The 15,471-nt window shown below is 47.8% G+C and overlaps 1 protein-coding gene across 1 annotated transcript in view; it reads right to left on the bottom strand.

Moving 5' to 3' along the window:
• Positions 1-15,471, bottom strand: part of EFTUD2 (elongation factor Tu GTP binding domain containing 2) — a 52,125-nt gene that overhangs the window by 9,274 nt on the left and 27,380 nt on the right. The window contains exons 8-14 of the mRNA XM_002719444.6: positions 12,820-12,910; positions 10,648-10,730; positions 7,657-7,823; positions 6,064-6,188; positions 4,047-4,110; positions 3,357-3,447; positions 364-499 (exon numbers count right to left, since the gene is read on the bottom strand). Coding sequence (XP_002719490.1) covers positions 364-499; positions 3,357-3,447; positions 4,047-4,110; positions 6,064-6,188; positions 7,657-7,823; positions 10,648-10,730; positions 12,820-12,910 — 757 coding nt within the window. The remainder of the gene's footprint in view (positions 1-363; positions 500-3,356; positions 3,448-4,046; positions 4,111-6,063; positions 6,189-7,656; positions 7,824-10,647; positions 10,731-12,819; positions 12,911-15,471) is intronic.

A 15,471-nucleotide genomic window follows, 5' to 3' on the forward strand; every position in this document is an offset into this window, starting at 1 on the left:
CTGATGACAGTGAACCACCAGGGACCCCTCAGCTGTATGTGGCTCCCAGAAGCAGCTTGCAAAAATCTTCAAGGATCTACATCAACCTGTGAGACTGGGCGTGAGCACTTACACTGAGCTCACTAAGCACACCTGGTCTTCCCAGGCCTACTAAGATCACCCCCTCAACCAATTCCTCCCCTCTGAGAAATACACTATCTGCTAAGTAGAGAAAGTGGGAGAGGGTACAGATGTCTTGTCTCCCCAACGCGGTTTGTATAAAAGAGCCTCAGATCTCTGACTTTCACTGCAGGGTAAGAAAAAATCCCCATGATCCGCACAGCAGGACACAAGGTGGGAACCGAGGGGCCCTGTGCGCTTCACCTGTGAACTCGCCAAAGAACTTTTTGCAGACCAGCCTGAGCAGCGGGCGGATATTCAGCTTCAGCTCCTCCTTGGTCAGATGGATGCCAAGCTCGTCCAGGGTCCTTGGGAGGCTGGTGTCCACATCGCCCACGACCTGTGAGGGTGGCAGACACCAGGCCAGCTGTAGTGATACCCCAGTGAGGGGCTACAGAGGAGGACAAGGGGAGGCTGCGGGCAATCCGAAGAGGCGATACTCGGTTCTCTTCTACAGGGAGAAGACTATTGGCAACGACAACAGTTTGGCTTAGGGGAGTCTTTGATACCCACACTTCAACCCCTGGTGAAGCCAGCTTGGTGAAATCTGTCAGCCAATTGGCACTCAGCTTCCCTGCCATCAGAGCTGCCCCCTGGTGTCTGAAGGGCAGCAATGCCTCTCACTCAGGAAATCCCCCCCACACCCGCTACTTAGACTGCAAATTTAGAGGATGACTTCGCTGGAAGGAACCAAAAAAGGTCACCTCACAGTCCACCCTGTGGGGACAGGGCCAAGCTAAACCAGCAGCAGCAGCCTCGAGGTCTCCAGTGAGCAGAGCCCATAAACTTATTTTATTAATCCATTCCAGTCTGACAGGAGATACTAAATACTTTTTAGCACTAATAAATTTTAATTGCTATTTGTCTTGTTGCTATGCTTTGCTATTGTGTCAACTGGAACGGCCACACACATCCTGTGTAGGTTTGTGTGTGCCCACTGTGCACAGTGCTTATTAAATACCTGCATATTTCATTACTGTTTTGGGACAAGGTCTGTATGAAAATTCCCATATGACACTTCTACCCGTTTAGTTCCACATTTACACTGCACAAACTCACATCTGTGTGTAACATCTCATTCTTTTCTTTTGGGCACCCCACATGTTTAACTGCATCCTTACATTTTCTGCTCTACCCTTTTTTTTTTTTTAAACTTTTATTTAATGAATATAAATTTCCAAAGTACGACTTATGGATTACAATGGCTTCCCCCCCATAACGTCCCTCCCACCAACAACCCTCCCCTTTCCCACTCTCTCTCCCCTTCCATTCACATCAAGATTCATTTTCGATTATCTTAATATACAGAAGATCAGCTTAGTATACATTAAGTAAGGATTTCAACAGTTTGCTCTCACACAGAAACATAAAGTGAAAAATAATAGATGATTTTTTTTAAATGATGATGAAATCAGAGCAGACCTATTATCATGTTTAATCCCAGTGAGAGTCAAGTTGGGAATTGATAATTTCTTTTTCTTTTTCTTTTTTTTTTTTTTACAGAGGATCAGTTTAATATGCATTAAGTAAAGATTTCAACAGTTTGCACCCCCATGAAAACACAAAGTGAAATATATTGTTTGAGTACTCGTTATAGCATTAAATCTCAATACACAGCACATTAAGGACAGAGATCCTACATGAGGAGTAAGTGCACAGTGACTCCTGTTGTTGACTTTACCAATTGACACTCCTGTCTATGGCATCAGTAATCTCCCTATGCTCCAGTCATGAGTTTCCAAGGCTATGGAAGCCCTCTGAGTTCTCCGACTCTTATCTTGTTTAGACAAGGTCATAGTCAAAGTGGAGGTTCTCTCCTCCCTTCAGAGAAAGGTACCTCCTTCTTTGATGACCTGTTCTTTCCACTGGGATCTCACTCACAGAGATCTTTTGCCAGAGTGTCTTGGCTTTCCATGCCTGAAATACTCTCATGGGCTTTTCAGCCAGATCCGAATGCCTTTAGGGCTGATTCTGAGGCCAGAGTGCTATTTAGGACATCTGTCATTCTATGAGTCTGCTGAGTATCTCACTTCCCATGTTGGATCACTCTCCCCTTTATTTATTCTATCGGTTAGTGTTAGCAGGTATTAGACTTGTTTATGTGCTCCCTTTGACTCTTAGTCCTTTCATTATGATCAATTGTGAACTGAAATTGATCACTTGGAATAGTGAGATGGCATTGGTACATGCCACCTTGATGGGATTGAATTGGAATCCCCTGGTATGTTTCTAACTCTACCATTTGGGGCAAGTCAGCTTGAGCATGTCCCAAATTATACATCTCTTCCCTCTCTTATTCCCACTCTTATGTTTAACAGGGATCACATTTCAGTTAATTTTCAACACTTAAGAATAACTGTGTATTAATTACAGAATTAAACCAGTCATATTAAGTAGAACAGATAAAAAAACTACTAAGAGGGATAATGTATTAAGTTGTTCATTAACAGTCAGGGCTATGCTGATCAAGTCACCGTTTCCCATAGTGTCCATTTCACTTCAACAGGTTTCCTTTTTGGTGTTCAGTCAGTTGTCACCGATCAGGGAGAACATATGGTATTTGTCCCTTTGGGACTGGCTTATTTCACTCAGCATGATGTGTTCCAGATTCCTCCATTTTGTTGCAAATGACTGGATTTCGTTGTTTCTTACTGTGGTATAGTATTCTAAAGAGTACTGCTCTACCCTTTCAACTGATACACACTGCTTCCATGCATGCCCAGAACAGGCACCACAACGTTCACGCAGCCATTATTTCCATTGCTTCCTTTTTTACATACTTCATTTCATGGGGTATACCATAATTCATTTAGTCAGATTCTCACTGATGAACACAACTTATTTCTTCCTGCAGTTATAATGCTATAAGCACACATGCACATGCAAACACACGTAAGAATAACCTGAAGACTTCCACAACTACACCTGTACATAAATTCCGACAACTGCAACAATTAGGTCTGAAGTGGCACATTCTGAATGGTTCAAATCTGCCACACACCTTCTCCAGGCTACGCCTTTTCTTTTGTACCCCTCCGTTTTTCTGATTTAAACAGACTTTGCAGAATTCTTAATAAGCAACCAGTGAGCCACTCAGTGATACAAAACTCAGCAGGCTGGGGCCAAGGGAAGTCCACACCTACCTGCTTTTCCACCTCACGCTTAGAACAGACTGAAGCTCAGAGCCTGCCACTCACCTGAGCAAGGATCTTATAAAGAGGTTCCAAGATGAACTCCACAAAGCTCCTCTGGGAGCTGCTGGTCGGGGCCTTTTTAGTGAATTTTCGCCTAAAAAGAAGAGGGATGGGCATTTGGGCAATGGTTAAGACCTCAGCTGAGAAATCTGTTTCCCTTACAGGAGTTCTTGGGTTCGAGTCCCAGCTCTGGTTCCCATAGTTGGCTCCCTGCTACCCCCGTGAGAGACCAGGACTGAGTTCCTGGCTCCTGGTTCTAGCCCAGCCCAGCACTACCATTGCAGACGGTTGGGTAATGGACTAGCAGATAAAGGCTCTCTGCCTGACCATCTCTGCCTCTCAAGTAAAAATGTTAAGAACAACAACAGAGTGGTAAGAGACCAGGAGGGAGAAGGCAGTGTCACTGAGTCCAGTGTACTGTGAGTTCTGAATCTGAGCAGGAGCCAAGGGGAGGAATGTGTGTGCGACTGTAAAGTTCCCCAAGAGAGATTCCAGAGAGGACTCGTGGCTATGACTCCCCTGCACGCCTGTGCGGGGCCAGGAGCCCTCAGGAGAGACAGCCTCCTACTCAGTTACGCTCGTGAAGCCAACTCTGAGCAGGAAAGATGGTGTCTTGGGAGTTCTTACATCTGACTGCTCTTACTGGGAACACAGATTAGCCCACCAGAGAGTCACATCCCATACTTTACTTACGTCTTAGGGTTGAAGTAGATGTCACCCCAGAGTCTCTTAGCGAATTCCTGGTAATTAATATCACCTATATGAGAAGCCAGAAAATTATAATCTATCTAGCAAAGTACTGTTCAAAATTCTGTTTCAGATGCCATAAATGGTTCACAGCTGAGGAATTCTAGCCCTTCCTTTCCAGGGTCCAGAAATTACCCTCTAACCAGGGAAGAAATGTGGACACTGAGGTACAAAGCACGGGAATGGCCCACAATTGCCAAGGCTGTGCTGTAGCCAAAATGGGAACTCAGCATCTCATTTCCAGCAGGCACTAGGATGAGCTATGGACAGGGCACGGTTTCCAGCCTTTGCTCGATGGGACAGGCTCAACTGCCTGTACTCATCCTCTACCTACATCTAAACACATCCCCTCCAGGAGCGAAGCCTGTGGGCTCCTTCATTCTTTCCTGATCCACAGAGAAGCTCTCCTCTGCGGCCAGTAGGTGCCACCTTCCGGCTGCAGCCTCACCATCAGGCTCTGGCTTTAAGCTTCTTGCAAGCAATCACCGGATCTTCTAAAGAGAAAATACCAAAGCCACTCTTGGTCTCGTTTCTCACTTTTCTGTTTGCCTGCAACTGTTAATCCTGGTCCAACTGAACCAGCCAACTGTGGCTTAAGTCAAGCTCTTCTGAGTGAAGAGCTCTTGATGCAGACCCTGAGAGGCATGAAAGTTCTCTATCTCTGCTTTTCAAGAAAATAAAAGAATAAAAAGGGGTAGGTGTTTGGTGCAGCTGTTAAGATGCCGCTTGGGAAACCTACATCCAATACAGGAGTGCCAGGGTTTGGGTCCAGCTTCCTACTAATATACACTCTAGGAGGCAGCAGTTGATGGCTTAAGTCCCTGGGTCCCTGCCACTCATAAGAAAGATGTAGACTGAGTTCTGGGCTCTTAGCTTTAGCCTGGGCCAGCTCTTACTGTTGTGGGCATTTAGGGAGCAAACCAGAGGACAGAGGTTTATTTTGGTGTAAAGTATTTTGAAATCCATACATATTTTTTCATAATGTACATGTACCATGAACTTTTAAGATCCCTTATATCAATCTAAGTAATATGATATAATTTACATAAAATAACAGAGGGAATTATAACAAAGTACTAAAATTTGTTATGGTAATGAAGTTAGGTATGAATTTTGATTTTTTTTCAACTAGGCTTTAATATATTTTCTACAATGTGCATATAATTAAATAGCTACATGTTTTTAAAAGGATCCAGGTTTACCCACCCTTTCTCTCATGAGAGCAAGGTGTCCACCTGCAGGGGAGGCAGGCTAACCAATGGGCAAGCAGCAGTGCTGGTGCTCCAGGCTTTACCAACTGGGAGACCCTACAGGGCCTGGCCCCTCAGCTCGGTAAATGGGGTACCAGGGATTCCCCTCGAAGGCAGAATAGCACCTGACACACAACAGACTCTCTGTACGGGGTTCTTGTTGGAATCTGTGGTAACTGGGAGGCACAGGGATAGACAGCCAGGAAGCGGCACGGAGACTGGGGGTCACGGTTGCAGAAACCTGGGAAATCATTCAGCTGGGTCTGTAGCGGAGGCTCGCATGTGCTGACTCCACGTCCAGCCTGAGTTCTCAACCAGGCCTTGCAAATGTGCATGTGCCTAGATCGGGCTGGAGAGTCGCTGGCAGCACACACGGTGAGGGAGAGTCCACTTGTGAGCAGGAGGCCTGGAAGGCCTCTGTACGCATGGGAAACTTGCACTTCTCAGAATCTGTCTCGCTCTAAAGCGTTTATGCTTAAGACAAGCCCCCTGTTCTCCCATTCGCTCCCAGTCACGTTCATCTTACTACTGTTCTGAAGCCACTCAGCCCCTTTTGGTCTGGAGGCCAAAAAGAGGCTCACTTGTAACTATAAAAGGCAGCAAAATGCTCTCCCCAGCAGGACACTGTGATGCGAAGCCACCTCTGAGGCATTCAGGGGAGAGGCACACAGGACTCTGGGGAGGCTGGCAAGACAGTGCCAGGCTGAGCTCACCAAAGGTGTCGGCGTAGATCTTGGCAAAGGAGCCCAGCGTGAAGCAGATGCTGTACTGGGAGCTGGAGAAGCAGACGTTGCCCAGGAGCGGGGAGAGGATCAGGTTCTCGTCAGTGGAATACATGCTGCAACAGACACAGGGTAAGCGTGCCGCAGGCCCTGACCTCTGCCACGGGGGACGGGCAGGGATGCCTACACAGCCACTCGCCAGCCCTCAGGAGGAGCTTGCATAAGACGCTCAGTCTGGCCAACAGCCTGGTCCAAGGAAGTGACATGATGGAGCTGTTCCCTAACTCTCAGTAACAAGCTGGCTTCTCAGAGCCGGGAACGTTCCGCACAACCTTGGAGGAGCTAACCACATCAGACAGACAAGGGCAAATGTGGAGGACAGAGACAAAGACCTTGGAAGACGGGAAATGAATCTAAAGTGATAAGAAATGAATATATTTGAGAGAAATCTCAACTTCACAAACACAAACATAAGAGAAAGAGCGAGAGAGACACAGAGGTAATTTATCCTCTACTCTTCTTTGTCCTGTAGTCTTCGGCTTTCTTTTAAACATGAATGCTAAACCGCAAGCACCTCAAAAGGTCACGAGCATTTGTAAGAAAATCAGCTGTACACAGGGGTCACACCCACAACTCTATCCTAACGGGCACATTATTTTATGGGATCCTCTCACTTGGAAACGAAAGCATTAGCTTATAAAGAACGGCCCCTATCCATCCCACTGCACCCCCCATTCTGCTCCCCAGTGGCAAGCGGCTTCAATCCATTTTATAGCTGCCTGGAGTACTTACCTCCATATCCCTAAATACTGTTTTGCTGCTTTCTGATTTTGAGGTTTCAAACATGCCCTCTTGATTTTCTATCCTGGTAGATCAGGATTTAGTTCCATCCCACCCCCAGCCTTCCTTTTAAAAAGAAGTGCTATTACTTCATCTTTTGGACCCATGACGCTGGGCTGGGCTCCAGCCATTCCCAACCACTCCAGGGATGAGGAGGAGACACTCCCAGTAGGCAGCAGTGCCGCAGGCTGGGGCAGCTGCGGGCAGCGGAGCTGTCACCGGCCCCAGCCGTCAGACAAGCTCCCAGTGGCCGTGTCCTCGCCCACTTAGGGGTCTCAGGAGTCGTTCAGTACATACTTCAGCCTGCAGATAAGACTGGCTTTATTTAATTTCTTGTAACATCCCTCTAGGCAAATATTACCATCATTCCATTTTTTATAGAAATGGAAACTGAGCTTATGTAATTTGCCAGACTCTACAAGAGAGCTTAACTTATTTTCCCTACTTCATGTAGTTGGTACGCAGCTAGGATGAGACCAATCCTAGAGCTCAAGGTATTGCCCATGACAATAAATTAAAGATGCACGAAGGTCACAACTGGCTAAGGCACAGGTACTGAGGTCAAGGTCGTGGAGGCAATCTCTGTAAAGACCTGAGATGCGCCTCCAGTCTTGCCCAACAAGCTCATCCACACACGTCAAGAAGTAAATCAGAGTTGCTCCCAAAGGTATTCAAGGGTAAAATTAAGATTTATAAAAACCAGCGTCCCTGAGGACCGGAAATCCACTCCCAGCAGTTTCATACCTTATTAATCCATTGACCTCATCCACAATGTGGCGCAGCTTGTAATAGGCATCGGTTGGAGGCAGCTTCAGCTCCAGGATCAGCCGGTCAATCTTGTTGATGCACACGGTGACCGCCAGCCTCTCCTGCACCGCGTGCTTGATCAGCCGCTCAGTGTTCAGCATCACCTGAGAAACACAGGCTCTGAAGGTGGTGACACAGCAAAGAGGACAGAAAGTCCAGAGCAGAGCCAAAAGGGCACCGCTTCCAAACATGAAGCAAGAGGGCAAACGAGAACCTGGGGAAACACACTGCTGGGCAGCAGCAGACAGCATCTCGCCAAAGGCAGATGCGGGCACTTTCAGAGGACACCCTGTAGGACTAAGAAATGAATAAACACACTCTCAGTGCTAGAGAAAGGACAAGGCAGGCCAGCAACAACTGTGGTGCTGGATGGGAACTGGGGGATGTTAGGATGGACAAATGATTTTTAAAAAACATTTATGTATACATTTATTTGCTTGTTTTAATTGAAAGGCAGAGGGACTGAGAGAGAGAGAAACAGAGAGCACTTCCATCTACTGATTCCCTTCCCAGATGCCGGCGATAGCCAGGAGCGGAACTCAATCTGAGTCTCCCATGTGGCTGGCAGGGACCCGAGTGCTTGGCCATCACCACTGCCTCCCAGCGTGCACATGCGTAGGTTGTTAAATCAGGAGTGGAGCTAGAACTCAAAGTCAAGCACTCTGAAACAGGTTGCAGGCATCTCAAGCAGTATCTTAACCACATGCCAAATGCCTGCCCGTGGACAAATGATTTTGAATACACACGTGTAGAAATAGTTACATATATCCGTATGCATGTGTGCATGGATATTATCTAGTTGTACTCTGTGAAAGAACCTACAGGCACAGGCAATGTACCCCGGTGGCAATGAGCACACCCAGATACTTGTTTCTAAATACCAGTCTCCATTATAAGAAGTCAGAGCTAGGGCTGTGGCACAGCAGATTAGGCTGCTGTTTGCGATGCCAGCATCCCATGATGGAGTGCCAGTTCAAATCCCAGCTGCACTACTTCCAATCCAGCTTCCTGGTAATGTGCCTGGGAAGGCAGATGATGATGGCCCAAGTATTTGGGTCCCTGCTGCCTATGTGGGAGAGCTGGAGGAGTTATCTGGCTCCTGGCTTTGCTCTGGCCCAGCCCTGGCTGTTCCAGGCATTTGGAGAGTGAACTAGCAGATGGGAGATCTCTTTCTCTATCACTCTGCCTTCTGAATGAATGAAAATAAATAAAATAAATAAATAAAATCTTTTTTAAAGAGGAGGAGGAGGAGGCAGCCAGGGCTCCTTGAAGAAGTGGCCGATCCAAGACTGAGGCAGGGGTGGTACAAGAGGGGTCTAGTACACCTTTTTAAGCCTGAAAGTAAGGGCGTGCTCACAAAAAGATGGGACAGGTAAAGGAAGGAGCCAGCTGGAAGAGAATTACCAGCCAATTCTGAGACAACTAGCGCATCACAATATAGAGCACTGGTAATAGAGTACAACCCTCTGAGTAAAACAGAAATCCACATATCCACACTGATAATACATAAGCCCGATGATGAGTGGAAGGGAAAGCTCTAAGAATTCTGACCAATAAATGCAGAGGAGACGAGATTGAGAAACTACTTGGAACTACTGTAGGAATAAGCCGAGAATCATCAATGGATGATAAATCTGGCAGGTAAAGTTTGATAAGAGAATGACACCCCCCACCTCTGCCTCTTTGTAACCCTGCCTTTCAAATAAATAAATAAATCTTGAAAAAATTACTTCAAAATGAAGTCCAATTAAAAAAGGACAATTCTGGGCCGGCGCCGCGGCTCACTAGGCTAATCCTCCGCCTAGCGGCGCCGGCACACCGGGTTCTAGTCCCGGTCGGGGCGCCGGATTCTGTCCCGGTTGCCCCTCTTCCAGGCCAGCCCTCTGCTGTGGCCCGGGAGTGCAGTGGAGGATGGCCCAGGTGCTTGGGCCCTGCACCCCATGGGAGACCAGGAAAAGCACCTGGCTCCTGGCTCCTGCCATCGGATCAGCGCGGTGCGCTGGCCGCAGCGCGCCGGCCGCGGCGGCCATTGGAGGGTGAACCAACGGCAAAGGAAGACCTTTCTCTCTGTCTCTCTCTCTCACTGTCCACTCTGCCTGTCAAAAAAAAAAAAAAAAAAATAAATAAATAAATAAATAAAAAAAAAAAAAAAAAAAAAAGGACAATTCTTGGCCAGCGCTGCGGCTCAATAGGCTAATCTTCCGCCTGCAGCACCGGCACCCCAGGTTCTAGTCCCGGTCGGGGTACTGGATTCTGTCCCGGTTGCCCCTCTTCCAGGCCAGCTCTCTGCTGTGGCCCGAGAGTGCAGTGGAGGATGGCCCAAGTGCTTGGTCCCTGCACCCCATGGGAGACCAGGATAAGCACCTGGCTTCTGGCTTCGGATCAGCGCGGTGCGCTGGCCGCAGCGGCCATTGAAGGGTGAACCAAACCAACGGCAAAGGAAGACCTTTCTCCTTTCTCTCTGTCTCTCTCACTGTCCACTCTGCCTGTTAAAAAAAGAAAAAAGAAAAAAGAAAAAAGGGACAACTCTGGCTCCCCCTGCTGGCTATTTCCTCAATGACAACAGGAACAAGGTCAGCCAATCTATCAATTCACAAATATAAAAGACATTCTGGTCTTTTAACAACAATCTCTTAGAAAAACTCATTAACATTTAAAATCCAATTATAGGAATGTACTCTCCTCCGCCCTTTATTTACATTTGTCATCTCATCTATGTTTCCTGAATCACAATGGATCCGATTATTCTGAGCCTCTCTAGGCAGGCAACAAGGAGACCAGCACTGAGAATTAATATTGAACTTCAATTGCTGCCCTAACTTTAGAGCAAACCTAATCCCACAGCCTTTCCTGTCCTCTGCAACCAGCTCACTGAGTGCGCAGAGCACAGCGTGGGGCAACATGACGGGACGGCGAGGGGAGACTCACCCCCTCAGCAGCGTCGATGAAAAGGACCACTCCGTCTGAGATGCGCAAGCCAGCTGTGACCTCGTCAGAGAAATTCACATGTCCTGAAAAAGAAAACACCAAGGAAGTCCCTACGGTGACTCGCAGGGTGATGTGAAAGGCGCTGAAAAGCCTGTGGACCCCAGACACCTCCTCTCCTCCCCACAGTTCCCTGCGGTGTACAAGTGTCTCCCCTCAGAGCCACATCTTGGGATCCAGCTGTGAGGCGAGAGGCCCCAGTGCATAAGAAGAGGTGAGCAGTTCGCCTAGGGGAGCAGAGCGCGTTCACACCCACATCCCAACAGCCTAAGCAGCAGCGAGCAGGGCTCCGCGGCCAGAGGGCATCCAGGAGCAGAGAAGGCCCTTTCTCAAGAGAGGCGGCTCCTGGAGGGGCTGCGGGCTGAGAGGGGCCAGGGCACCGGGCGCTGATGCTGCAATGCAGGCAAGTCCGGCAAAGTCCCACATTTTTCAGTTTTTTTCTTGTTTGTTTCTTTTTAAAGACTCATTTATCCGTTTGAAAGGCAGTCACAGACAGGATGAGGCAGAGAGAAAGAGAGGTCCTCATCCGCTGGTCCACTACCCAAATGGCCACAATGGGCAAAGCTGGGCCAATTCGAAGCCAGACGTGAGAAGCCTCCTTCAGGTCTCCCAGGTGGTGGTAGGGGCCCAGCCCCAGGGCCATCCTTCACTGCCTTCCCAGGCCACAGCAGAGAGCTGGATCAGAAGTGGAGCAGCCAAGACTCAAACCGGCGCCCACACGGGATGCTGGCACTGCAGATGGTGGCTCCGCCTACCACGCCACAGCACATGCCCCAATTTTTCAGTTTATTTTTGCATGGGAGACCAGGAGGAAGCACCTGCCTCCTGGCTTTGGATCAGTGTGGTGCACTGGCCATAGCGGCCATTTGGGGGGGGGGGGGGCAACAGAAGGAAGACTGTTCTCTCTCTCTCTCACTGTCTAACTCTGCCTGTAAAAAAAAAAAAAAGAAGAAGAAGAAGAAGATACATTTATTTATTTATTTAAAAGGTAGATTTACAGACAGGCAAAGGCAGACAGAAAGAGAAGTCTTCCATTTGCTGATTCACTCCCCAAATGGTTGCAATGGCTGGAGCTGTGCCAATCTGAAGCCAGGGAGTGAGGATCTTCTGGATCTCCCACGTGGGTGCAGAGGCCCAAGGACTTGGGCCATCCTCTACTGCTTTCCCAGGCCAAAGCAGAGAGCTGGATGGGAAGTGGAGCAGCCAGGACTCGAACCGACGCCCATACGGGATGCCAGCACTGCACGCGGCGGCTTTACCCACTAAGTCAGCATCGGCCCCCCAATTTTTCAGTTTGTAAACACTCTGTTCCAAATTGGTCCTTTCAATAAAGAGAGTCAAGAAAAAAAAAGGTGGGGGTGGGGGTGGGTGGGCAGTACTGTGGCACAGTAAGCTAAACCTCCGCCTGCAATTCCAGCATCCCATAGGGCGCCAGTTGGGGTCCTGGCTGCTCCACCTCCAATCCAGCTCCCTGATGATGTGCCTGGGAAAGCAGATGACCCAAGTCCTTGGGACCCTGCATCCACGTGGGAGACCTGGAAGAAGCTCCTGGTGTCGTATTGGCCCAGCTCCAGCTGTTGTGCTCCTTTGGGGAATGAAACAGCAGATGGACAATCTCTTTCTCTGCAACTCTGCTTTTCAAATAAATTAATCTTTAAAAAACAGTAATAAGAATAAAAAGAGGTCTGTCTCTTCCTCTGTAACTCTGCTTTTCAAATAAATGAATCCTAAAAAAAAAAAAAACAAAAAAACAAACACAAAGAGCCGCAGGTGCTGCTCCCATGGGCCTGTGTGTGGAGCCTCCTCAGACGGGGGCCAGGGCTGCTGCACCTTTACCTCGCCAGCAGCCAGTACCAGGCCTGCCACAGTCGAAATGAATAAACAGAACAGGTTCCCTCAAATTTGCATAGTCTAGAGGAGAGTGAAGAGAGGAGGGAAACAGAAGGCCTGCAGCACGGTGCTTGCTAATTAACTGGTCAGAAGCAAAGAAGATAGTTAAAAATGAAAATTATCTCTAGGGAGGTGAAGAGAATGTAAAAACAGGCATACTACTCCATTATGCTCTGGTGTGAACAAAAAACTACACAGGACAAGGTTCCCACAGCAATGTCCTACCTGGGGTGTCCATGATGTTGAAGAGGTAAGATTTGCCTTTGGTATCTGGCAAGACCACCGTCACAGGAGTGCTTTTAATGCCAACGCCTCTCTGAAAGTCGCAAACAGAAAGCCCTCAGATGTCTTCATTCTGCTCTTAGGGGTGGCCACCTGCTGTGAATCATACTGACATTTCTCCTGGTAGTGAGCATGACTTTCTACCTTGGCTTCTAACCTGAGTGACCTTTAAGATGAAATATCTTAGTGGAAAAAACACTGTGTGTGTGTGTGTGTGTGTGTGTGGCAGTGGCATCGGGGGCAGGGAGTTTGGTACAAATACAAAGTAATAAAAACGAACAAGCAAGCAAAGCAGTCTTAAACCTTAAGAATCCAGTGTCCTGGAATCTTATCCCCCTCATAAACTGGAGGCAAAAGTAACAGCTGACCATCTCAAAAGCAAAAAGAAACAATTGATAGTTTTTGAAGAAGAGAAGTAATCTGAAGTGCCAGTTGAAGCCCTGGCTACTCTGCTTCTGATCCAGTTTCCTGCTAGCACACCTGCAATAAGGAGCAGAAGGTGGTCCAAGTACCTGGGATGCTGCCTCCCATGTGGGAGACCCAGATGGACTTCCTGGCTCCTGGCTTTGTCCTGGCCTCGCCCTGACTGTTGCAGTCATCTGGGGAATGAACCAGTCGATAGACAATATCTACCACTTTCTGTTTCTCGCTTTGTCACTCTGCTTTTCAAATGAAAAATAAGCCTTTTAAAAAACAAATATTATGGGGCCAGCACCGTGATATAGTAGGTAAAGCCACAATACACAATGCTGGCATCCCATATGGGCACTGGCTTGAGTCCTGGCTGTTCTACTTCCAATCCAGCTCCCTGCTAATACACCTGAGAAAGCAGCAGAAGATGGCCCAACTGGGAGACCCGGGTGAAGCTCCTGGCTCCTGGCTTTGGCCTGGCCCAGCACTGACCATTGTGGCCATTTGGGTAGTGAACCAGGGATGGAAAATTCTCTATCCCTCTGCCTCTGCTTCTTCTTCTCTGTAACTTTTTCAAATAAATTAATAAATATTAAAAAATATATATATATATGGGCCGGCATGGTGACACAGTGGGTCAAGCTGCCACCTGTGATACCAAATCTCGTATTGGAGCACTGGTTGGAATTCCGGCTACTCCACTTCCAATCACAGCTCCCTGCTAATGCACCTAGGACGTCAGCGGAAGATGGTCCAAATACTCAGGACCCCTGTACCCACGTGAGTTCTTGGCTCCTGGCTTCGGCCTGGCCCACCCCTGACCATTGCGGGTATTTGTAGAGTGAACCAACAGATGAAAGATTTCTTCCTCTCTAGTCTTTCCCTCTGTCTTTGTCATTCCATCTTTCAAACTAAAATAAATAAATAAAAAATAATAAATAAGTAAAAGTAAATACAAAATAAGTATTTAAAACCCAGAAAACAAATACATTTAAAAAACCAGCAACAGCCAGCATTTGTTGACTGCTTATTACATGCCAGGACTTTGGTTACCAACATGTATGTACCTGAGCCTTCCATGCTGTCACTTAGGAAAAGGAGGCAGAAAAAAAAGAAGAGAAAAATAAAAGGACCAGAGAGGAGGGGTAAAGATCCAGATGGAAAGACCAAGAGAAGCTCAAAGGCACACGAATCCATTCTTGAGAAGATTCTTGAGAGATTCGTAGAGATTATCATATGGATGGATCATCCTATAGATTTAAGATTTTTATTTCAAAGGCACAGTGATACAGAGAGACAGAAAGACAAAAGGAGGTAAGAGATCTTCCATCTTTCCACTGGTTCATTCCCCGACTGGTTGCAATGACTGGGGCTGAGCCAGGCCAAAGCCAGGAATCTAGAACTTTGTCCAGCCTCCCACATGAGTAGCAAGGGCTCAAGTACTTGGGCCATCTTCTGCTGCCTTCCCAGGTACATTAGCAGGGAGCCAGACTGGAAGTGGAGAAGATGGGACTTGAACTGACACTCATATGGGATACCACCATTGTAAGCACTGGCTTAACCAGCTATGCCACAGCGCCGGCCCTAAAGATGTCTTTTTTTTTTTTTTTTTTTTGGACAGGCAGAGTTAGACAGTGAGAGAGAGAGAGAGAGAGAGAGAGAAAGGAGAAAGGTCTTCCTTCCATTGGTTCACCCCCCAAATGGCTACCCCAGCCAGCGTGCTGTGCCGATCCGAAGCCAGGAGCCAGGTGCTTCCTCCTGGTCTCCCATGCGGGTGCAGGGCCCAAGGACTTGGGCCATCCTCCACTGCCTTCCCGGGCCACAGCAGAGAGCTGGACTGGAAGAGGAGCAACTGGGACAGAACCAGCGCCCCGACCGGGACTAGAACCTGGAGTGCCAGTGCTACAGGTGGAGGATTAGCCTAGTGAACCACGGTGCTGGCCATAAAGATGTCATTTTAAAAATTTTATGGAGCTCCTTTATAACTTACAGGATAAATCCAAATATCACCTCTTAGTATTCACCCTACTAAGGAAAATTAAATCCAGCTAAGAACACGAGGGTACCTCTCCTAACTCTAGAGCTCACCTACCCAGCTCTTTTGAGTTACAAACCTAGGATGACTGGCAGAGCAGGCAGGTAAGAGGTGCTGAGGCAGGCGTGACAGAGGGATGCAGCATGGAC

The sequence above is a fragment of the Oryctolagus cuniculus genome, chromosome 17 (genome assembly GCF_051225735.1).
Source record: "Oryctolagus cuniculus isolate XC-2025 breed Fujian yellow rabbit chromosome 17, ASM5122573v1, whole genome shotgun sequence".
NCBI classification, from domain to species: Eukaryota; Metazoa; Chordata; class Mammalia; order Lagomorpha; family Leporidae; genus Oryctolagus; species Oryctolagus cuniculus.